Source organism: Dunckerocampus dactyliophorus, chromosome 8 (assembly GCF_027744805.1).
Source record: "Dunckerocampus dactyliophorus isolate RoL2022-P2 chromosome 8, RoL_Ddac_1.1, whole genome shotgun sequence".
In the NCBI taxonomy this organism is placed as follows: domain Eukaryota; kingdom Metazoa; phylum Chordata; class Actinopteri; order Syngnathiformes; family Syngnathidae; genus Dunckerocampus; species Dunckerocampus dactyliophorus.
Genome location: NC_072826.1, coordinates 30,679,423 through 30,704,506, shown reverse-complemented (window position 1 = coordinate 30,704,506; position 25,084 = coordinate 30,679,423). Strand labels below are relative to the sequence as shown.

The 25,084-nt window shown below is 41.8% G+C and overlaps 1 protein-coding gene across 1 annotated transcript; it reads left to right on the top strand.

Annotated features, from left to right (window-relative positions):
• Positions 1-4,788: 4,788 nt before the first annotated feature.
• On the top strand, positions 4,789-24,950 carry smarcc2 (SWI/SNF related, matrix associated, actin dependent regulator of chromatin, subfamily c, member 2). The gene is given in 25 exon segments (XM_054785059.1): positions 4,789-4,957; positions 5,455-5,574; positions 5,648-5,733; positions 7,583-7,664; positions 9,315-9,407; positions 9,537-9,606; positions 9,702-9,771; positions 11,087-11,162; positions 11,237-11,481; positions 13,549-13,676; positions 13,777-13,830; positions 13,935-13,972; positions 17,720-17,850; positions 17,966-18,037; positions 18,137-18,250; positions 19,027-19,189; positions 19,191-19,373; positions 19,444-19,506; positions 19,577-19,835; positions 21,130-21,291; positions 21,364-21,425; positions 21,553-21,673; positions 21,823-21,986; positions 22,055-22,189; positions 23,516-24,950. Coding segments are annotated over 25 exon segments (3,153 nt in total). The 5' UTR covers positions 4,789-4,846; the 3' UTR covers positions 23,867-24,950.
• Positions 24,951-25,084: the final 134 nt, after the last annotated feature.

Sequence of the window (25,084 nt, the reverse complement as noted above, 5' to 3'; positions counted from 1 at the left end):
GCTGCGGCCACCCATAAAGACAGACAGCACATTTGGTGTCGGGTGACCAAATGTCCTGTTTTATCAGGACATGTCCTGTCCCGGCCGCCCCGGGCTTTTTATCTAGCGAGCGGTGAACATGTCCTGCCTTTGATTGTTTTTCATGAAATGGAGCAACTGCGTGTGAGAGGTTGCCGTGGGAGCGGCTTTTTGAATTACTGTTGCTAAAAGGCCAAAAAAATAGGAGCAAAACATGCACGGAGTTAAACCTCTGACGCCTGCCAAGTCTGGTCAAATTTAGGACGTCATGCACAACAGCACAACAGAAAGCTGACAAGCTCAGGTTCCTCTGTCCTTCTCTTTCGCAACCTTCTTCTTGTGGAATCCTTGCTTTTGGTTGGCATTTGGAATACGCCAAACATTTTCATTGGGCCTGCCTGTTGCTTACCTCTTGCATGCTGAAGTGGGTCCCTAATCAAGTGTTGGCAAGTGTTATGTTAGCAAATAGAATTAGGGCTCGTGCCCCCATGGACACCTACCCACTGATATAACGTACGGTGGTGTGAAAAAGTGTTGGCCCCCTTCCTGAGTTTTTATTTTTTTTCATGTTTGTCACACTTAAATGTTTCAGATCATCCAACAAATGTAAATATTAGTCAATGACAACACAACTCAACACTTTATGCTCTTTTTAAATGAAACGTTTTATTACTAAGAGAGAGAAAAAATCCAAACCTTCATGGCCTTGTTTGGAAAAAGCCCCCCCGATAAAACATAACATAACTGAGGTTAATTGAGATCTATTAGTGTGGAAAAGGTTATAAAGCCATTTCTAAAGCTTTGGGACTCCAGCCAACCACAGTGAGAGCCATTCTCCACAAATGGCCTAAACATGGAACAGTGGTGAACCTTCCCAGGAGTGTTCGGCCAACCAAAATGACCCCAATAGTGAACAAAAACAACATTAAGGCTCATCTCAATTTTGCCAGAAAACATCTTGATGATCCCCAAGACCTTTGGGAAAATACTCAAAAGTTGAACTTTCTGGAAGGTGTGTGTCCCATTACATCTGGCATTTCAGAAAAAGAACATCATAGCAACAGTAAAATATGGTGGTGGTAGTGTGATGGTCTTCAGGACCTGGAAGACTTGCTGTGATGAATGGAAGCATGAATTGTGCTGAAGGAGAATGTTGGTGACCTCAAGCTGAAAGCAACTTGGGTTCTGCAGCAGGACAATGATCCAAAACACACCAGCAAGTCCACCTCTGAATGGATGAAGACTTTGGAGTGGTCTAGTCCAAGTCCTGACCTGAATCCTATTGAGATGCTGTGGCATGACCTTGACAAGGAAAAGCCTCCAATGTGGCTGAATGACAACAATTCTGCTAAATTCCTCCCCACCGCTGGAAGAGACTCATTGCAAGTTATCACAAACGCTTGATTGCAGTTGTTGCTGCTAAGGGGGGCCAACCACTTATTAGCTTTAGGGGGCCATCACTTTTTCACACGAGTGTAGTTGTCAGATAGCACACACACAATAGTTATCATTTTATTAGTTATTATTCTCTTTGCCTCGGTTTTTGTACGATTTGTGTTTATGAATAAAATAGAAATAAAAAGCGTCGTGGGTTAAATGAAACGATGTGCCAGTGAAGTTGAGAAGGGTCGGTATTGTCGGCAAGGAGCTTTGAATGTGCTCCAGATGAGAGCTTGTTGAGATGTTGGACATGGGGGGGGAGGGGGTGGGCAGCAGTGTCTGCGAGTCCCTGCGCTCCTCGCTGGCAGATTCCAGCGTTGAGCTAATTGGACAGGGAGTGAGGGTTGAGGAGGGAAGGGTTCAGCCCCATTAGCAATCCCTCTGTGGCAGGCCCAGCCGAGAGGATCACAGACTCACAAATAGGAGGATTAAAATAATCAATAGGCTTCACTCTCTCTCTCTCAGCACAGACAGCTGCACACACACACACACACACACACACACACAAAACAAACAACACACACACACAGTGTGAGGAATAGCAGTTGCACTACACTTTTCAGTGTTGTCTTTGGACTTTTGCAAATGAGGCTGGGTGGCGCTAACGCACACACACACACACACACACACACACACGCGCGCACACGCAGGCTGTTAATTCTAGCCTGGGAATAAACGACAACAAGTAAAAAGCTCCGCCATGAAAGCGCTCACACACGTATCTATGCTTCTCTACTTCAGTCTTTTTCTATGCTTCATAGTTCTACGCCCTCAGTTACGCTCGTCTTCATTCATCCTCATGTAATGTATGCTGTGTTCCCTCGTTTACCGCGGGGGATAGCTTCCGGTTCCCAAAATAATGTGAAGTAGCCAACTTCATTTTTTTTCCTATTCATACATTTTTGAGGGCTGTAAAAGCCCCCACCATCCACTTTATACACTTTTCACAGACAGGCATGAACGTTTTCTCACATTTCAAAGAAGTTCAAACCTTGGTTTGAACTGTGAGGATCAACCTCCACGTCGGACACAAGGAATGATGAAGTGACTCACGTGGATTCCACTCCTGTTGCATTCACTTACCAGCTAGCAAGCAAGCAAGCAATGACACAGGAAACACCGCATTGATTGACAAGGGTCTACAGCCAATCAGGATGCAGAAAACAAAGGGCGGCGTAGACAGATGAGAGAGGGAAGAGAGACACTCGACTTCCCACAATGTACTTCTTCTGAAAGGGCCATGCCATGAACGGCGTTCATACACTATAATTAAAAAAAAAAAGCACTAAAAGAACGAAACAGTGAATCCGTGAAAGGTGAAGCGTCCTTCATTCTAGTCCAGGTCCCGCGTGTACTTCCCATACATGATATTTAGTGGAGCAGCACATGAAGACAACTTACATCTGTTTCATCCCAGCTTTGTCAGGCAGCTGAAAGTTTTTTTACTTTTTTGCTGTTGTTTTTGTCCCCAAATGTTTCAACTTTCTTCATACTTTTTGTTTCTAATATTATGTCCTTATTGCCATAATATTTGAACTTTTCCTCCAAAATGACGCGTTTGCTTAGTTTGGTTTGTGTCTCATGATATGAGGACTTTTTTTAAATGAATGTATTTTTTTCTTCAATATTTCACGTCTATGCTACTAAAATGACATTTTTATCTTTTCTCACAATATTACAAGTTTCTTTTTTCAGAAACTGAAACTTTTTTCCTTGTTAGACTACAACTTTTTTCTGGTAATATTTGCACTTTATTGTCATAAAATTACACCTTTCTGCATGTTATTTTTCATTTTTGCAGTTGTTTTTTTTTTTTAATTTTCCAAGTATTTCAACTTTCTCCTTGTAATTATGACTTTATATTCCAGTAATATTTCTGCAACCTAACTATCCAAAAATGATTGGAAAATGATTCTCATAATATGACGACTGTTTTCTTGAACATTTCAACTTTATGCGACCAAAATGATCTTATTTATCCTCATGTTATTATGATGCTATTATTGGAAAATGATCACTTTTTTCTCTTAATGTTTTGACTTGCAAAATTGTTGCTGATTTTTCCCGTTTTTAGTTTTCCTGTTAAATGATATTTGTAGAATGTGCGGCAGCCCAATAAAAACGGCCGCCTCGGGCCGCACTTTGGACACCCCTGCTTTGCGGCATTGCTGTTGTTGTTTCAGGGTACATACTGTAATGAAAGCACTACCATCACGACCAAACCAGATGTTTTTCATTGAGGAGCACAATAGAAGCAGCTGCAGGAGGGATAGAAACTGCAATTGAACTTTTGTTTTCCCTCCAAATTCAGCCCAATTTGCACGCTGAGGAGCTGGCAGTCGTCCCAACAAGGAAAGAAAAAGCGGAACTGACTGTTGACTTTTCACCTGGCGACACTCGTTAGTCTTCACCTTCATGCAGCTCCATGTGACAGTCACAGCTCATTCATTCCATCCATAGTATTAGCACGAGAACAATCATAATCCAGCTCAAATCCAAGGATATCCATATCAAGACAGGAAGTGAACACGTTTCCTTGCTCTGCTTCATCCTACTCCTTTCCTTCAAAACCAACTCAACCATTACCACCAGTGTATAATCAATCGTATCATCACAAATATCACTTATTAGTACTTGATTGTGGACTATGCACTTCAGCACGTGTTGTGCGTTGTGTTGGGAGGGTCCTGTGCAATGCAGTCCAGCACATACACGTCGTTATTTGTACAATACAACAGCTGTTTTCTTTGGATTTGGGGTTTTTAACACGTTTTATTGCGTCTTATTGTGTTGTCTCAGCTGTGTCTTACGGTGGTTAACATCAACAAAAGATGGAAATTAGCCTTCGGCTAGAGTCTGACATATTTACATATCGTGCAGATGTTCATTAATATGTACCATCCCAGTTTGAAATCAATAATAATCCCACATTATGATGATAACCAATATGTAACTGCCGCCACCTATAATTGTGAGGTCAGCGATTTGAGACAGTGGTGTTTAAAGTGCGGCCTGGTGGCCATTTGTGGCACGTAGCTTGTTTTTTATTGGCCAGCGGCACATTTTAGGAATGAAATGAAACCACAGAAACCCAGCAAAAAGGTAAAATACAACAAAAAGGCATATATTATACGTTATACTGATAACCAATAAAAGCTTTGTTTTCAAATATGTATGTGACAATTTTTTAAACAGTTTTACAACATTTACAACACTTTTACATTTACATTTACACAACTTCTGATTTTACACCCTTGCTGTAAGACAACAATCTTTGTACAACAGTGACACCTGCTGGACCTCCCGACGCATTACATCAGCTGTAGCTGTAGTACCACGCTGCTGCCGCTGGGGGGCAGGACGTCGTCTAGTTGGTCTGCAGGCAAAGATGGCGGTGCGGAAGAAAGACGGCGGCCCGAATGTAAAATATTTCGAAGCATCCGATACAGTCTCTCAGTTTGACAATGTGCGCGTCTGGCTGGGAAAGAATTACAAAAAGGTACCGACAGCATGATTTGTAGACTTCCATTTTTCAGGCTCAAAACGGGGGCGCTAGCGTAACAAAGGGAGGAGGGAGGGAGGGTGCTGAGCGTCCAGCTGCTTGCTTCACTCGTCAGGATACAAAAGGATGCTGAGCTCGTAGCGGCGCCAGATGTGGCCGCCGGTGGCTGTGCCCTTGCCTCTTTTTTGAACACTTAAATGGCTCAACAAGAGCGAACGTGCTGACTTCCGAGCAAGGGTTTATGCGCTGGGGTCGTTTTAGCCGTCGGGACGCTAGCTAGCTAGGTGGCTAACGGGCTAACGGCACAGCAGCAGATCCAGATGTTGGCGCCAACTGCCGCCAACATCCCACAGCTTGACTGCACGCCATACATGATTGATTTCAATCCTCCAAAAAAAAAGTAGCAAAGCAATCGGTCATTTCATCCTCAGTCCCATCAGTTGCTGATTTATAATCAAATCCCAGTTTTCATGAAATGTGTCTCCTCCTCCCAGTACATCCAAGCAGAACCCCCCACCAACAAGTCCCTGTCCAGTCTCGTGGTCCAGCTGCTCCAGTTCCAAGAGGAGGTGTTTGGCCGACATGTCAGCAACCCCCCACTCACCAAACTGCCTGTATGCCCTCTTCTTCTTCTTCTTTCCACAAAGACAATGAAGCCCAGCTCTTCATCATATGTTTTGTCTCCAGGTGAAATGTTTCCTGGACTTCAAGGCGGGAGGTGCTCTTTGCCAAATCCTGGCAGCTGCCTACAAGTTCAAGAGTGACCAAGGATGGTAAGACTTTCTTTCTAGCTGGCACGGGTACAGGTAGGGTGCGTCTCAGTAAAGGACCAGGTTCATTTCACTAGTCGTAATTTCAAGGCTGTATTTCTTCATGATTGTAGCTTACATAAAATAAAACCCCCAAATTCTGCATCTCATAAAATGTGAAAAATTGTCAAAATGTTTACTATTAAACAGTGATATTATTTTCCAGAACAAAAATATCAACTCAGTTGCTCTCTTAGTCTGGATTGAATTCCAGAAATAACTTTTCCACAATACCAGGCATGCCTGTCAACAAGTTTTGCTGGTCAGTAATTGTGCTACAAATTGTCGCTGATAATCGATATTATCGGCAACAGTTTTTGACAGCATTTTTTCATTAAGTGGTGAGAGGTGTAATTCACATTTGAACCACTAGATGGTACTCAAGTATAGTGTACGGTGTACCTGTGTGTGAGACATCAGCTTGACACTGAAGTTGCCTGTACTTATGTTAACCATCGCTTCTGTGCCTTCATTCATGTTAGTGTATGCTGCCTCACGAGGCTAACTGCTAGCCATCTAAAGCCACTCACTAATATCGTGACAGGCCTGCACAATACATGAATCCCTTGCAGTATCACAGTTTTTTCAAACATTAATTAATGACTAAATGATCACTGTGTTGTGGTTGAATATGGCCTATTATTAGTAAAGTAAATGCATGTTTAAGCAAATTACAAAGTACTTATTCTTGGCCTAAATGAAGTTTTTTCAAGCATAAAAATGTCTAAATGATGTAACTAAAGGAAGTAAAATACAAATAGAAGGCAGAAGAAGCATTGTAATTGTGAATGTAGCATTCTACATTGGCCACTAGGTGTCGGTCTAGACAGGCGCTAGACTCCTCACTCAGGTGCCCTAGGGAACACATTTACTGTGACACTGCTCCAGCAGGACTTTTATTTATGTCTTACATGGCTTATTTACTCTTATTCTGTCTACTGTATTGGCCAATGTAAAGCCATTTAAAGCTGAAAGGACGCTGTGCAGAAAAAAACATCAACAAGGAACTGCTCATGTGTGAGTCTCTCTTATACAGTCTTATTTTCTCTTATTATGTCTACTATATTGAGTAATAGGAGTGGAAAGGTGACTATAGGGGTGTTATTTCATGTCTAGAGGGCTCTAATAATGTTTAAAAAAGTGTATTTAGAAGATAGTAAACAGGTTTTCTATGTCTTATTTTCTCTTATTATATCTACTATATTGGATAATAGGTGTGTAAAGTTGACTATAGGGGTGTTATTTCATGTCCAGAGGGCTCTAATCATGTTAAAAAGTGTATTTAGAAGATGGTAAACAGGTTTTCTATGTCTTATATGTCTTATTTTCTCTTATTATGTCTACTATATTGGGTAATAGGAGTGCAAAGGTGACTGTAGGGGTGTTATTTCATGTCTAGAGGGATCTAATAATGTTAGAAAGCGTATTTAGAAGGTGGTAAACAGGTTTTCTATGTCTTATATGTCTTATTTTCTCTTATTATGTCTACTCTATTCGGTATTAGAAGTGTAAAGGTGGCTATGGGGTGTTATTTCATGCCTAGAGGACTCTAATAATGTAAAAAAAAAAAAAAAAAAAATAAGAAGTTTATTTAGAAGGTGGTAAACAGGTTTTCTATGCCATAACTACAAAAATCTTCCATTTATGAATATTGAATCCTTCTGAACCAATGAAGCGCCATAGAGGAAGCGTGACAGTATTGTCATTTACTGAGATGCACCTGCGTGATAAAGACATGAACATAGGATGGCAGGCGTGTGGATGTTGGCTATGATGTTGTTTCATGTGTAACTCCAGTCCAATTTCCTGGTAGGCGCAGGTTTGACTTCCAGAATCCGTCCAGGATGGACCGCAACGTGGAGATGTTCATGACCATTGAGAAGTCCTTAGTGCAGGTGGGTTCTACATGTGCAAGGCAATGCATGACATGACAGTATGTTGTCAAACGTCTTTGATTTTAGGAGTTCCATTGAGACTAAGAGAGCAATTCAAGGCTCAGGAAGTTTTTGCAGTTCATTTGCTGATTAGTAGCTCCCAGTCGTCAACTTTTTCAAGATTCAAGAGAGTTTTATTGTCATGTGCATGGTAAAACAGCAGTTATACCATGCAATGAAAATCTTATTCTGTTCATCCTCCCACGAAAAGAAAGAAAACACAAGAAAGAATAAGAACATAAGAAACATAAACACATAAACATATATACCAATAAATTAAGCAACAAAAACAGAAGAGACATTAATACAAATAAATAAATAAATAAAGTGCTATGAGTATGTGCGTGTGTGGCGTGTGTGAGTGCTTCGTTGAGAAGCCTGATGGCCTGTGGGTAAAAGCTGTTTGCCAGCCTTGTGGTCCTGGACTTCAAACTTTTTCATCATTTTTCACATATTCATGTTCTTTCTAATTAGCTAATTAGCTTTCTAATCACCACATTTATGGAGAAATACCTTGCTGATGTAATGGCTCTATAGATGATAAGAATTTCACTTTTTCAATTCAACTACTAAAATAAATGCCGTAAAGCACCGTGTATAAACCATACTTTTTTTCCACTGGTAAGAAGCAAAAAATGGGGGTGCGATTTATACACGATAACAGGTCTGTGACCAGACACAGAAACTGACGAGAAGCCCATTTTAGAATAGTCGTCTTTGGGTCAGACACTTGCTTTGACTTTAGCGCCCTCTGCTGTACAGTTGCTGAAAATGCTTGTGTATGCAACTAACTTATCTGACAGTTGTCTGTATTTTCACACAGTGAAACGATCTCTATATACCCTGAAGCTAACCTAAGCTTCCAATGTCAAATACAATACAATGTTGGAGTTTATTCAAATTCACACTGAAGCAATGCAATAAAATAATAATAGAGAAAAAGAGAAGCAGTGAAAGATAAGATATCAAAACATCTCTGAAAATTGCAAATTTATTTATTTTGATTTATTATTATTATTATTATGAATCTTAGCCATAATATTAAAGATCTAGATGCGAAGTTCAGATTTCTCCTTTATTCTCCTTTTTGAAATTGCTTAGTACCTTTACGCATGTTTTTTGCCAAAATAAACGTTTCATGCATAAAATGTCTTATTTTCTCTTATGATGTCTACTGTATTGGGTAATAGGAGTGTAAAGGTGACTGTAGGGGTGTTATTTCATGTCTAGAGAGCTCTAATAATGTTAAAAAATTGTATTTAGAAGGTGGCAAACAGGTTTTCTATGCTGTAACTCCCAAAGTATTGCATTTATAAATAAGGAATCCTGCTTGACGGAACTTCACTTATGAGGCTAGGGTCTGGAAGCAGCGAACGGTGATAAAGGATGGATTACTGTGTTGTCATTTATCACGTTGCACGTGTTACTTGTTGTTTTTCACATGGGTGATGATATCATATGCGATGGCAGTTCCTCGATGAGCCGTGTGGTGAATGTTTATTGTCTCTTTTGGCACTACAGTAGAGTAGCGCTAAAATGAGGGATGGTTTGTGTCATCTTGAGCAATTGGGACGTAAAGAATGAAGACGATGGTTGTTTTTTGTATTTCAGAATAACTGCTTGAGCAGACCAGTCATCTACTTGAGTTGTGACATTGAAGCAAAACTGCTGGGGAAGCTGAAAGACATCATCAAGAGACATCAGGTGGGCTTTTTAGGCCTTCCATCAGTCATGCTTTTCATCAGGCATGAATGCTATCTGAATAGTCCCCAGTTAACGCATACAGTATGCATTTACAGTACATGTATGGATGGATGGATGGCTGTGTTGCAGGGCTCAGTGACTGATGACAAAAGCTCCAGCTCCCATGTTGTTGTTCCTATTCCCAGCAGCTTGGAGGAAGGTCAGCCTTCAAATATTCCACCTAGTCACTTTGTTTTTAACAAGCACGCCCTCAGGCTGCTTTTCTATGAACAACTTTGTTTGTTTTTTCCCCAGAGGAGTGGGTTCGCCCTGTGATGAAGAGGGACAAGCAAGTTCTCCTCCACTGGGGGTATTTTCCTGACAGGTTGGTCCCAGTCTCGCCTCGCTACATCACTGGTGGAACGTCACTCCGTCGCTCTATCGCTCTATCTTTTTCCAAAATTCATTCATAATAATAATAAATTCATTAATAAATTTTTTAAATGAATTCATTAATAAATGACCACTGTTTTTCAAAAATGTATTAATTAATACATTTTTGTTGCTGTTTTTCCAACAAAAAAAATAATAAATGATTGCTGTTCAAAGAATAATAATAATAAATTATCACTGTTTTTAAAAAATGTATTAATTAATACATTATCACTGTTTTTAAAAAAATGTATTAATACATTATCGCTGTTTTTAAAAAACAACGGTTAATGATTGCTGCTTTTTAAAAATGATTAATTCATAAATTATTGCTGTTTAAAAAAAACATTTTTATTATCGCTGTTTTAAAAAACTTAATGATTGCAGTTTTTGAAAAAAAATAAAACTTTGCTGTGTTTTAAAAAAAATGTAATTAATAAATGCTGTTTAAAAAAATAATTATCTTTTTAATTTTAAAAATTTATTAATAAATGATTGCGGATTTAAAAAATGCTGTTTTAAAAAAAATCATAAAGGATTGCTTTTTTTCAAAAAATGTAATAAATTGCTGTTTTAAAAAAATAAAATAAATGATTGCTGTTTTTCAAAAATGGATGAATTTATAAATTATGTATTAATTAATAAATTGTCACTGTTTTTCAAAAAAAAATTCTGTAAATTAAAAAATGATTGCTGTTTAAAAAATGTTAATAAATTATTTTTTTTTTCAAATAATAAATAATAAAGGATTGCTGTTATTCAAAAATGTATTAATTAATAAATTAGGTATTAATACTTTATCACTGTTTTAAAAAAATTAATGATTTCAGTTTTTAAAAAATTGTTTATTTTTTCCAAATAAGGATAAATGTGCAGTTTTTGAATAAGTAATTAAATTATTGCTGTTATTCAAAAATGTATTAATAATTAATATAATCGCTGTTTTCTTTTAATTAGTCTATTCATTTAATTAGTTTATTTAATTTGTCTTTCAATTAATAAATGACTGCATTATCGCTGTTATTTAAAAATGTATGAATTAATATGATTGCTGTTTTTCAAATGATTAATAAAGTATTGCTGTTTAAAAAAAAAAATTAATTGATAAATGATCGCTGTTTTTCAAAAATGTATTAATGCGTGAATGATGGTGAGTCCTCTCTGCAGTTGAGTAGACATATGTGCATATGTATGTAAGACGTTGATTGGGTATTTTTCTGCTTTTCTTTGCGTGCTGGTGTGATGTTGCACCTTCTCTCATCATGTAGCTACGACACCTGGATCCCCGCCAGTGAAGTTGAGGCCTCCGTGGAGGACGCCCCCAGCCCAGAGAAGCCCAGGAAGGTCAGCTCACGTTGGAGCTCTCGCTCTGCCTGCAAAATCCCACTGATGCTCATGGCACGATCTTTGCTCCGCAGGTGCACGCAAAGTGGATTTTAGACCTGGACCAGTACAACGAGTGGATGAACGAGGAGGACTATGAAGTGGGAGAGGCTTGCCCCAAGAGGAAGAGGATATCGGCCAAGACGCTTACGGACGAGGTGACCATTCCCGACGAGCGGAGAGACAAGAAGCCCGTCGGTGCCAAGAAGAGGAAGCGCTCGCCGTCGCCGTCTCCCACGCCACCTCCTCAGGAGAGCAAGAAGAAGAACGCCAAGAAAGCGTCAGTGATTGATGCACGTTACCTTACATTAAGGCCATGTCCACATCAACATGGATATCTTCACACACACATTTACCCCCCAGTCCAGAAATCAGCATTCTGAGAAAATCTTGCATTTGGTCGAATGGGCAACCTAGCAAAGCAAGCACAGCATTGTAGTGCTTTGTTGGTCCATGTAGTCATATACTGTATTTCATGTACAGTGCTTACACGCAGCCCATGCTCGTTACAGTAGGAGTCTACCGCTGCACCTGTAAGTTCATTGCTAAAGCTTAAATACACAACTCTTATGACACAAGATCAAACATCTTCCAAATCAGTCTTTCCCATACATTCATCTATTTATAGAAATGATACCAGTTGTCCCTCCTTTATGGCTTCACTGGTCGCACACCTGACCGCGATAAGTCAATTTCTGCAAAGTAGGATTCAATATGAATAGATGGGATATTTTCATAGTTAGAGCATAGACAACCTGGTATACATACTGTATGATATGGTTGTTACCACCATTAGAGCTCTGTAGACATGAAATAACACCCCTATGGTCACCTGTACATACTATTATTCTTTGTTTACAGCACATTACTCAACACCAATGCAGGCTACGGGATCAATGCAGGGACATGAGAGACGGCCGCCGCTCGTAGCATATAGCAAGCTGCCGAGCTAACTCGTTAGCCTCCAACTTATTTATTCTAAACTGAAGAAAAGGTTTCAAACGGAGCAGATGGAAGAGGGACAAAGTAAGAAGCCAAAAACGTACGACTCTACTCTGAACCCCCAGTATCACTTCCTGTCCACCCCCACTCAGCTCCCCAAGCACTGGAACACATTTACAGCTAAACACTCAAGCACAAGTCTTATTTATGTCGTATTTTCTCTAATTATGTCTACTATATTAGGTAATATCAGTGTAATGGTGACTATAGGGGTGTTATTTTATGTCTAGAGGGCTCTAATCATGTTAGAAAGCATATTTAGAAGGTGGTGAACAGAGACAGGCACTATAATTCCTTCAATGTCGGCTCTTCCTATCATTGTGGAGCAGAATACACCGAGCGTTGGATTGTTGACCCGCTAGTAGGGGACGTGAGCTGGGTTTAGACCGTCGTGAGACAGGTTTTACCCTACTGATGATGTGTTGTTCTAAAAGTTCCGCTTGAGTTTGCCAACTGAATGAGCCTTACAGGATGCCGTAGTATTGTGTAAACGTAGTATCACGAGATTTAGGGTTGGGTGCGTGATCCAAGATGGCCAAATAAACAAAGCAATCTTGGGCGTAGTCCGTCCACATTTTTATTAACACCGGGGTTAACATATTGTTAAGTTCAAGTAACAGTAACGACTATTTTGGTTATAGTTTTACTACATCATACTGGAACAGCTTTTGCATTTCATCTCAGTAAATGTATACCTAATGCTCTGGCCTGTGAGTGGCCAATTGTTGTTGCAAAAGTCATTTGAGTAACATTTCTAAATCAGGAATCCTTCACTGCAGAAATGGAGTTTCACAGTCAGGTGTGGAACCAACTGGCCGCCATAAAGAAGGGGTTACTGTATGTATTTAGGGAGTATTTAGTTGGCTTGTTTTTTTTTCCAAAAAAGCAATCTGGTGACTTTTTCTGGACTTACTGGACACTTGGTGACATGAAAGCTCACATGGCTCTTCTCTACGAGCATCAGGTGCCATCTAAAAGCCCTCTGAGGCGGCGCCGTCATAAAAAATAAAAAACATTTGTATTTTTCAAACATATTTGTTTTGCTTTTCGTGTTTTAGCTGACTTTTGTCTCTCCACCGTCTGCACCATGGCCAATTATGCACACTAAACAATCATCATCCCCCCCACCCAGCACCCTGCCACAAATAGATTGCAGTCCTGTGGGAAACACGAAAAGAGTTTTTGAAAATCTTCACCCTGGCTGGAGTTTTACACAATTGTAGTTTTAGGGGCAAAAAAGTAGGTTTGTATGTGGAGCAGAGACAAAAGAAGGTATTATTTGACATAGAACAGCTGTGTTTGTGTGGACGTAGCCTAAATGTGTGGAATTTGTGTGATGTGACAGGCCCACCACGCCGTACACTAAATCCAAGCGGGGCCAGAGGGAAGAGGAACAAGAAGACCTCACCAAGGACACGGATGAAGCCTCACCCGTTCCAGCATCTGAAGATGGAAACCCAGCGAAGACGACGAGTGCGCAGCATGAAATATATTTGATAAATGCTGATCTTGTTTTCGCTGTGTGCGTGTGATCTACCGTTGCCAACTGATCCATGTGGCTTTGTTGTTGCAGACAGCACCAAGAAGGACTCAGATTCAACCCCAGTCAAGGGAGGAACAGATATGGGTAAGAAATAAACTGTTGTTTTTTTTTTTTATGTTCATGTTAATGTTGACAAATATCTCCTTTTTCTCTAACCACCTGTCTTTGATTCCTCTCCCCCTGAACAGAAGAACAAGAGGATGAGGCAATGGAAGTTGCAGGAAAGGTAAGACACCGTGCTGTGCAAGCTAACGTAGCTAATGTCTTGCTTAGGCCAATCACAATAGCATATTTTGCTGGTCGATAATCGTGCTACAAATTATTCAAGAGAGTTTTATTGTCATGTGCATGGTAAAACAGCAGTTATACTATGCAATGAAAATCTTATTCTGTTCATTCTCCCAAGAAAAGAAAGAAAACACAAGAAATAATAAGAACATAAGAAACATAAACACATAAACATAAATACCAATTAAATTAAGCAACAACAACAGAAGAGACATTCATACAAATAAATAAATAAATAAAGTGCTATGAGTGTGTGCGTGTGTTGCGTGCGGCGTGTGTGAGTGCTTCGTTGAGAAGCCTGATGGCATGTGGGTAAAAGCTGTTTGCCAGCCTTGTGGTCCTGGACGTCAAACTCCTGTAGCGTCTGCCTGACGGTAGGAGTGTGAATAATGAGTGTTGTGGATGTGTGCTGTCCTTGATGAGGTTGTGTGTTCTTCGTAGGACTCTAGTTTTATAAATGTCTTGCAGTGAGGGGAGGGCTGCCCCAACAATGTTCTGTGAGGTCTTGATCACCCGCTGGAGTGCCTTCCTATCACGTGTTGTACAGTTACCGTACCAAACAGTGATGGAGGCGGTAAGGACACTTTCCATAGTGCATCTGTAGAAGCAACTCAGGATTGTGGTGGACATGCCAAATTTCCTCAGTCTTCTCAGGAAGTACAGTCTCCTTTGGGACTTCTTCATAATATGTTGGGTGTTGTGAGACCAGGTGAGGTCCTCGCTGATGTGTGTGCCAAGGAACTTGAAGGTTTTCACCCTCTCCACCTCAGTCTCATCAATAAACAGGGGTCTATGCGGCTCCTTTTCCCTTGTTCTTGGGTCGATGATCATCTCTTTAGTCTTATCTGTATTGAGAAGGAGATTGTTATCACGACACCAAGATATGAGGTCCGCCACCTCTCTTCTGTATGATGTTTCAACACCACCAGTGATCAGTCCGATGACTGTAGTGTCATCCGCAAATTTAATGATGCTGGTGTTGTTCTGGGAGGCCACGCAATCGTAGGTGAAGAGCGTGTAGAGGAGTGGACTCAGCACACACCCCTGTGGGGTCCCAGTGCTCACAATTCTTGAGCTGGATGTGCGATTGTGGACTCTGACTGACTGGGGCCTGCCTGTTAGAAAGTTAAACACCCAGTTACAGAGGGAGGGTGACAGGCCAAGTGTGAGGAGCTTATTTGTGAGTTTGTGGGGGCTGACTGTATTAAAAGCAGAGCTATAGTCTATAAATAGCATTCTGACATATGTGTCCTGGCCCTGTAGGTGAGAAAGGGCTGTGTGGATGGCAGTGTTGACTGCATCATCCGTGGACCGGTTTTGGCGATATGCAAACTGTAGAGGGTCCACAGTTGCCGGGATGCTCTTTTTGATGTGGGTCATGACTAGTCTTTCAAAGCACTTCATAACAATAGGAGTGAGTGCTATAGGGCGATAGTCATTCAAGCAGGTCACGTTGCTCTTCTTGGGTACGGGCACTATGGTGGTGGACTTAAAGCAGGTCGGTACAGATGCTTGTGCAAGCGACAGGTTAAATATGTCAGCAAGCACATCAGCTAGCTCTGATGAGCAAACAAGAAGTGCACGTCCTGAGATGTTGTCTGGGCCTGCTGCTTTTTGTGGGTTTGTTTTGTTCAGAACCCTGCGCACATCAGCTGATGTCACCATGAGAGGTGAGTCCTGTGTGCTCCCCAAGTCCAGCCACCCTCTCTGCTCATCAGGAGTTTGGGTGTCAAAGCAGGCATAGAACTCATTCAGCTCATCTGGAAGTGTGGTTTGGCGGAAGAAATTATCGTTGGTAATCGATATCATCAAACAAATTTTTTGAGACAATTGTTTGTCTTATGAGCCACATTAGCTTGACACAGATGTTGCCTGTACATATGTTGTCTAAAGTGTATGCCATATAACTGTATTGAATGGTGGCATTTGTTTTGCAATGTAGCCAGCAACACTGAGAGCGTGCAGCTTTTTGCACTGTTTTCTTTATATTTGCCGACCAAACGCCTCAGTAAGTGTTGACTGTCGGGACGAAGGCTCCGCTGGGCTCACCTTAAAACCAAAATAGTTCCACACTGGGGCTGTCGGCTGTGGCATTCGCCACAGAGACCATCTGTTCTGTGCCTTCATTCATGTTAGCGTATGCTGCCTCACGAGGCTAACTGCTAACCCTCACTAGTAGCCCCACCTCCACAAAGAGGTTAAATGGGAGGACAGGAGGGTTCACTGTCTCTGTTCATTCCACTTAAGAACCAATGCTCACAGACACATGCAGAGTGAACCCTCATGTCATCCAGCCTGTGTGGCACAGAGACGAGAAGATGAAACGCATGCATGCACATGTCACTTTATCCAGGACGTTGTAATTAGCAACCTGTTTGTTTTTTTATCATTCGATTAATTGATTTACCGATGATCCTGACAGGCCTAGTCTTGCTTTCTTGTCCAGCACTTCATTACCGATACTGATATCAACCCATGCGGATATTGGCAGCATCTCTTCCCACCAACTAACGTCAGGTCACATGAACACTGAAAATATCAGAACCGATACTCAACTCTGATCACATGTCCTCCTATCAACAACAGCAACCACACAATTTGGAAAGCTGCACATTTCCATGTGGCACAAACATCTGAACAGCAAAGTCAAGATACTGTAGTCTAAGATACTGTATGTGATATTAGAAAGTGGCTATAGATGGCTAGTATCAGGATTTTGCCGCAGGTACGCTAGCTGTGTGCGATTATCCTTAAGTGTGATATTAGGAAACCTGGCTCCCTCCTCCCATAATCAGCTCTTTACTCTCATTGCAAATTGCATATTTACAATCTCAAGGCAAAACTTGGAAATAACTGATAACTGATGACATACCGAGCTAGCAAGCTTGTTGCAATGCCAGCACGGCACACTTTCTCAATATCAGCACAAAAACCATGTGATCCCAGATCTCCGTTTTGATGCCAATATCTGCCCATATTGTCAGACATCCCTGGTTATTAGCAGGCCTGTAGTGCTGGAACGCTTTCACATTCACTCCTGATCCAAATGTTAAATGTGGAGAATGTACATTTTGCACTGTTGGATCTGAAGGAGGTTCTAAGTAGAGAAAAAGAAGAAGAAATGGGAGTGAGACAAAAAAGAAGCATTGAAGTGAAATAGGCTGTTGATCAAAAGTTGAAGAGCACAGCTTTTAAAAGGCCAAATGTTGGTAAAAATGTGGATTGAATGTGGTGATCACCATCATGATCTTTCAACGGAACAGTGGAGCTTCAGGTTGCGCAGGGGCGTCAAACGGCAGCCGGCTAGACGTCGCAGGGGGCGTTCCTCATGACTGAAGGCCCTCGTCTGTGTGGTCATGGGTTTTTCAACAGGACAACGCTGCACTTCACAAACTATTTTATGCTTTTGGCCTTCACCTTTGGATCAGCTGATGAACAGCCTATTTCACTTGAATGCTTCTTTGCAGTAAATGGCTTTTTTGTCTCATTCCCTGGAGTTTATTTGTTCTTCACATGAAAATATTAGACACAGCCACAACAAAGTACAAGGAATACATGCATATTTTTATGAACATCACTCCCTACATCAAACCCTGTCATGTCAGAGATTGTCCAGGTGTGCCTAATGATGTGGCAGGTTATTGACCGTGCAGTACTATATGTGTGTGTCTCCGTGTTCACGCAGGAGGAGGAAGAAGGCTCCCCGAGTGTGAAGGGAGAACCGGTGAAAGGCTCGGACCTTCACGAGGACAACGTGACGGAGCAGACGCATCACATCATCATTCCGAGCTACGCTGCCTGGTTTGACTACAACAGGTGGGAACCGCCACTAAAAGTTGACATCCTCCAGCAGCAAGCCTTTGTAGTCTTTGTGTACGCTTGTGTATGTGTGGGTCAGGCTCACACTGTGGTCATTTGTCCCCCCTCCCAGTGTTCATGCCATTGAGCGCAGAGCCCTTCCGGAGTTCTTCAATGGCAAGAATAAATCTAAAACTCCAGAGATGTAAGTACACGCACACCATGTACTCTAACACATTATTCATAACAAGTACACTAGGATGTTTGGACTTTTACTGTCTGTGCTCCCCCCCCCCACCAACAGTTACCTGGCATACAGGAACTTCATGATCGACACTTACCGACTCAACCCTCAGGAGTATTTGACCTCCACGGCCTGCCGCAGGAACCTGGCGGGAGATGTTTGTGCAATCATGAGGTACGTCAGGGAACCATATGGCCGACCAGTCCAGGGTGTACGCCCCCTCCCACCCCAAGACATACAGTACCCACAACCCCAGTGAGAACAAGCGGTATAGAAAATGGAAGGATGGGTATTTATATGATATGAATATGTTAATAAGTATGAATACTGTATGTTATTATTATCACACCAATATTGATTTTTAAAGAATGAATAAGACATTGTGAAAAATTTTAAAAAGTATATATTTGTTTGAATATGTATTAACATTGTTGGTGAATAATACATATAAATATATCAATAAATAAAATATAGATATATCTCGGATATGCGGTAGAAGATGGATGGATGGAATGGATGGAATACCAAATATATCACGTCAATGTTGACATGAAAAAAAGTATTAAAATGTTAGATTTAAAGATAGAAAATAGAATTTATACATTTCAAACATGTGTACTGAATTATTATTTTTAGTGACTAACAATTACGTGTGGTATTACATCACACCGGTGCTGATGTAAGAAAAATATGTTCAAAATGGAAAAAGCAGTGATGTTATTTTTGGTGAGTAATATTGTATGGAATATATGACAGCAATGTTAGCAAGTGCAGCGTGAGCTTTTTGAGGGTTGTGAGTATGCGGCCTTGGTGAACAAGAGGAACGTGTACATGAAAAGGGTTCTCCTTGATCATGTGTGCAGTACAGTATATTACATGCAGAGGAACGTATTAGTAATAATACTGTGTTACTTTGTACTGGTGAGTTAAATTCAAGTCTTGCCTTGCAGAGTCCACGCCTTCCTGGAGCAGTGGGGACTGATCAACTACCAGGTGGACTCCGAGAGCCGGCCCACACCCATGGGCCCCCCGCCCACCTCCCATTTCCATGTCCTTGCAGACACCCCATCCAGCCTGGTACCCCTGCAGCCAAAGACGTCCCAGGTGTGTGCACGGACGCCTAAGAACACACACACACACATACTGTAGAGTTGGTTTGAGCGAGTGTGTTGCTGTGCAGACACCCGCAGCCCAGCAGATGATGTCCTTCCCAGATAAGGTGAAGGATAAACCAACAGACCTGCAGAACTTTGGTCTGAGAACGGACATGTACAGCAAGAAGATCAGCTCCTCAAAGGTACGCGTAGAATGAAGATGTGTGTTTCAGCCACCTGACTGAGAGTATGCTGCACTGTTTGTGTGCACAGAGCAAGAGCGCAGCCACTTCTATGAGGGAATGGACAGAACAGGAAACACTTTTACTACTGGAGGTACATCAGCACCACCATCACAATATACTGTAAGAATATATCATAAGTGGAATGGAAATGTCACCCGCAGGGCCTGGAGATGTACAAGGATGACTGGAACAAAGTGTCGGAGCACGTGGGCAGCCGTACGCAGGATGAGTGCATCCTGCACTTCCTGCGCCTGCCCATTGAAGACCCGTACCTGGAGGAGAGCTACTCATCCCTGGGACCGCTGGCCTACCAGCCGGTGCCTTTCAGTCAGGCGGGAAACCCCGTCATGAGCACGGTGGCGTTCCTCGCCTCCGTGGTGGACCCTCGTGTGGCCTCGGCAGCAGCCAAGTCCGCTCTGGGTGAGATGCTGCTCCTTCACAATAAAAATCATAATTCATTGTTGAGAGCATGTGGGCATGTTTGCTGATGTTCTTCTAGCTACCTTTGTTGATATTTTAGCTACGTTTGCTAATATTCTTCTATCTAGGTTACCAAGATTATTTTAGCTAAGTATGTTGATATTTTACTTATCTTTTATCTATGTTTGTTTATATTCTTCTAGCTATGTTTGCTGATATTCTTTCAGCTACGTCACTGATATTATCTTAGCTAAGTTTGTCGATATTTTACTTATTTGTGCTGATATTTAAGCTACATTTGCTGATATTCTACTAGCTATGTTTGCTGATATTCTGTCAAGATTCAAGAGAGTTTTATTGTCATGTGCATGGTAAAACAGCAGTTACACTATGCAATGAAAATCTTATTCTGTTCATTCTCCCAAGAAAAGAAAGAAAACACAAGAAAGAATAAGAATAAGAACATAAGAAACATAAACATGGCCGCACGGTGGTCTAGTGGTTAGCACGTTGGCCAACACAGTAAAAGCTTGGAGATCGGGAAGACCTGGGTTCAATTCTCCCCTTGGAGTTTGCATGTTCTCCCCGTGTGCGGGTGGGTTTTCTGCATGTGGGTACTCCGGCTTCCTCCCACATTCCAAAAACATGCAGGTGAGGTTAATTGACGACTCTAAATTGTCCATAGGTATGAATGTGAGTGTGAATGGTTGTTTGTCTATATGTGCCCTGCCATTGGCTGGCGACCAGTCCAGGGTGTTGCCCGAAGTCAGCTGGGATAGGCTTCAGCATGCCCCCACGACCCTAATGAGGAAGAAGCGGTATAGAAAATGGATGGATGGATGGAAACATAAACATATATACCAATAAATTAAGCAACAACAAAAAGAAGAGACATTAATATAAATTAATGTTGAGAATGCTACGTCACTGATATTATCTTACCTAAGTTTGTTGATATTTTACTTATTTGTGCTGATATTTTAGCTACATTTGCTGATATTCTACTAGCTATGTTTGCTGATATTTTACTTATCTTTGCTGATATTTTAGCTATGTTTGCTTTTAGCAAAAATGTTTTATATTGTTTTAGCTATGTTTGCGGATATTCATTTAGTTATGTTTGCTAATATTCTTTTAGCTACATTTGCTGATATTCTTTTAGCTATGTTTGCTGATATTTTTTTAGCTACATTTGCTGATATTCTTTTAGCGATGTTTGCTGCCAACATGACAGCAGACACTCAGGGTTCCACATGAGTGGGACTGACCTTTGTCTCTGTTCTCCACTTGCTAGAGGAATTTTCTCGTATGAAAGAGGAGGTCCCCGCCGCCCTCGTTGAGGCTCACGTGCGGCGGGTAGAGGAGGCGGCGAGGGTTAGCGGGCGGCCGGACCCGCTGTACGGGCTGGAGGGCAGCGGCATCGCTGGCACCGGCCTGGAGGAGGGCGAGCGACCCGGTAGGTCTAAAAAATTAAAAAATCGTGTTGATTTGATAAAAAGGAAAAAGCTCAACCTTGTTTCCATGTCAGATGAAAGCAGCGAGGAAAGCAAGAGTGACAGCCAGTCCAATGAGGAGAAGAAGGACGCCAAGGTAGGACGTCTTTGTCCTTGTTGGTCATTTGTTATTTGTATTATTAAAATGTCCTTATTATTATTATTATTATTATTTGATTACATTGTGATGCTGCTGGACTCATTCTGCTCCCACCCCCACGCAGGACGGCAAAGATGGAGGTGCTGAGGAAGAAGACAAGGTGGCAGAGAACGGGAAGAAAGAAGAAGAGCGAGGACGAGAAGCTGAAGGCGAAAGGGAGACGGACAAAGCCGAGTCTGACATGGGTAGGGAAATAAACCACTGGGGGTGCCACATGACCACATTTTCATTTGGAGCCTTGGAGGGTTCAACTTTGATAGAAATATTCCAAATATTAAAAACCAAAGCTTTTTTAGGCCATCGGGGGTGAACATGTTGTCTTATGCTCTCTCAGGCGAGGGTGAGAAGAAGGATGGCAAAGAGGGAGCAGAGGAAGGGCAAAGAGGAGAAGCAGACAGTGAGGGAGAAAAGAAGGCCAAGGTGGAGCGGGATGTGGGGGAGGGGAACTTGGCCACGGCTGCGGCGTCGGCGTTGGCGGCGGCGGCAGTGAAAGCCAAGGTAATGAAGTCAACTCCCACACTCTCATCCCGCTTGAATGTTCACACGGTGGTGGTGTCTCCCACCAGCACTTGGCTGCAGTGGAGGAGCGCAAGATCAAATCTCTGGTGGCTCTCCTGGTGGAGACTCAGATGAAGAAGCTGGAGATCAAACTGCGACACTTCGAGGAACTGGAAACCATCATGGACCGAGAGAGAGAGGCTGTGAGTGGGGCGTGCAACCAACAACACCCAAAAAATATCTCCACCCTTGTTGCTACCATTGTCTTCACACATGCCATCCTGTATCGGTATCAGGTTCCGATATCAGCCTGATTCACCTATCGAAAGTCGATGATAGCACCTGCTGAGTTTTCTGATCCATGAGCGGTGTTGGTGCTTTAATGTTGTTAGCAATGTAGCTAAAGGAATATCAGCAAACAACTAAAAGAATATCAGCAAAAATAACTACAGAATATCAGCAAAGGTAGCTAAAAGAATATCAGCAAAAATAACTAAAGATATCAGCAAACATAACAAAGAATATCAGCAAACATAGCTAAAAGGATACCAGCAAACATAGCTAAATGAATATCAGCAAACAACTAAAGAATATCAGCAAACATAACTAAAAGAATATCAGCAAACATAGCTAAAAGGATACCAGCAAACATAGCTAAATGAATATCAGCAAACAACTAAAGAATATCAGCAAACATAACTAAAAGAATATCAGCAAACATAGTTAAAGGATATCAGCAAATGTAGCTAAAAGAATATCAGCAAACATAAAGAATATCAGCAAACGTAGCTAAAATATCAGCAATTGCAGGTAGAAGAATATCAGCAAATAAAGCTGTCTCTATTAATGCAGCGTCACACACGCACATGCTTTCTGCCTGAGGCGTTCACAACCACACAAATCAGTGGGACATGACAAACTCTTGGCACTACACAAAACTTGTGGGTGGGTAGAATATGACATGTAGAATATATGTATGTTTATTACAAATCAAGTATGAAGATAATGTAGCAAGATGGAAGTTATGTGTTTGCTGATATTGTTTTGGCATGGTTGCATAACACATGCAAAGATTGTCACCCCTGTAACCTGCACTGTTAATGCTTCTTTTATTAGCACACACAGTACTTCCACGTAGACACTAGATGGCAGTAATGACTATGATGATGTGTACATGCTTACATGGTAGATGGTAGTACTTCCTTGTAGACACTAGATGGCAGTAATGACTATGATGATGTGTACATGCTTACATGGTAGATGGTAGTACTTCCACGTAGACACTAGATGGCAGTAATGACTATGATGATGTGAACATGCTTACATGGTAGATGGTAGTACTTCCACGTAGACACTAGATGGCAGTAATGACTATGATGATGTGAACATGCTTACATGGTAGATGGTAGTACTTCCACGTAGACACTAGATGGCAGTAATGACTATGATGATGTGAACATGCTTACATGGTAGAAGGTAGTACTTCCACGTAGGCAGTAATGGCAGTAATGACTTTCTGATGCTTGCAGCTGGAGTACCAGCGACAGCAGCTGCTGGCCGACCGCCAGTCGTTCCACATGGAGCAGCTGAAGTACGCCGAGATGAGAGCTCGCCAGCAGCACTTCCAGCAGATCCAGCATCAGCAGCACAGCCAAACCGGCGCCACCCATCCCGGCCAGACCACCTCGGGCCCACCCCCTCCGGGCTCGGTCCAGCAAGCCGCCGGCACGCCGGCGCCGCAACCCGCTCCCAGCCCTGCGCCGCCGGCCTCGGCAGGCCCGCCTCCCGAGGCCCAACAGCCCGCGGGTACCCACACGTCACCCCCGGGTCCCCCGGGCCACTCTGGCTCCAGCAGCACTCCTGCTCTCCACGGCCAGTGAGCAGCACCTTGACATCCATTTTCTATACCACCTCATCCTGGATCATCATCATCATCATCACTACTCATTGAAATGTTCAGTATTGAAGGAAAAAAAGCACTTTGAATCTTTCCCTGGCATCCATGAAATTCAACTTAAGCACTTAAATACAAAACCCTTTTTTTATGCTCTCCTCATTGATTGGGAACAATCTACCCTCCTCCCTCTTCCAATACTCCCATCACCACGTCCCAGCACGTGGACAGGAATCACTCCAGTCTTCTTTGTATCGTTAAACCAAAATGCGTTTTTAAAAAAAAAAAATCATTTTATTCTTGTTTGGGACGTGCAGAGGATACGTTTGAAGCTATAAAATGAAGGAAAGAAGAAAACTAAACCGAAAGGAGAGTCTGCAACAACCTTTTATCCTACTTTTATATTTTAACTTTTTTCCATCTTCTTTCTTTCATATCAAACATTGTAACTGAATATTGTTCACTTTGTAGCGTCTATATAGCCTTGGTGTGTGTGTGTGTGTGTGTGTGTGCGCGCGCGCGTGCCTTTAAATCCTGTGTCTGTCATCTTTACTACCGTACACTTTTATTTACAGTGCCATACTGTATATCTGTGTGTGTGTGTGTGTGTGTGTGTGTGTGTGTGTGTGTGTGTGTGTGTGTGTGTGTGCGCGCGCGCGTGCCTTTAAATCCTGTGTCTGTCATCTTTACTACCGTACACTTTTATTTACAGTGCCATACTGTATATCTGTGTGTGTGTGTGTGTGTGTGTGTGTGTGTGTGTGTGAAAAGGGTGCATCACGTCAGTGTGATGAAGTATAATCCTGTCAAAAGGTGAAAGCGTAGGTTCTGTCAGTATTTCCGGCCATCCGTGTTCCGACTTTCATTGTGAAAAGGAAACCCGTACGTTTTCCCACTCTGGTTATGCCGAAACAACCACAATTGATATCCAAAATGTCCTCAATAAATCATCACATTAGTGGCAGTTTGTATTTAAATTCAAACAAAAAAATGCTGACGAGGTTCAGGTTTTAATGACATAATGGAAAAAAATAAAAGATGTGGACCAAAAAATGTGTTGTTTTTTTTACTAATATACAATATATTAAGATTTTTTTTATGGGTTTATCACAGGGGCGCCACTAGGCATTCTGGGCCCCATGAAAAAAAAATCATCTTGGGGCCCCCCCACTTTGAAATTAACAAACCAAGAATCGAGTTTATT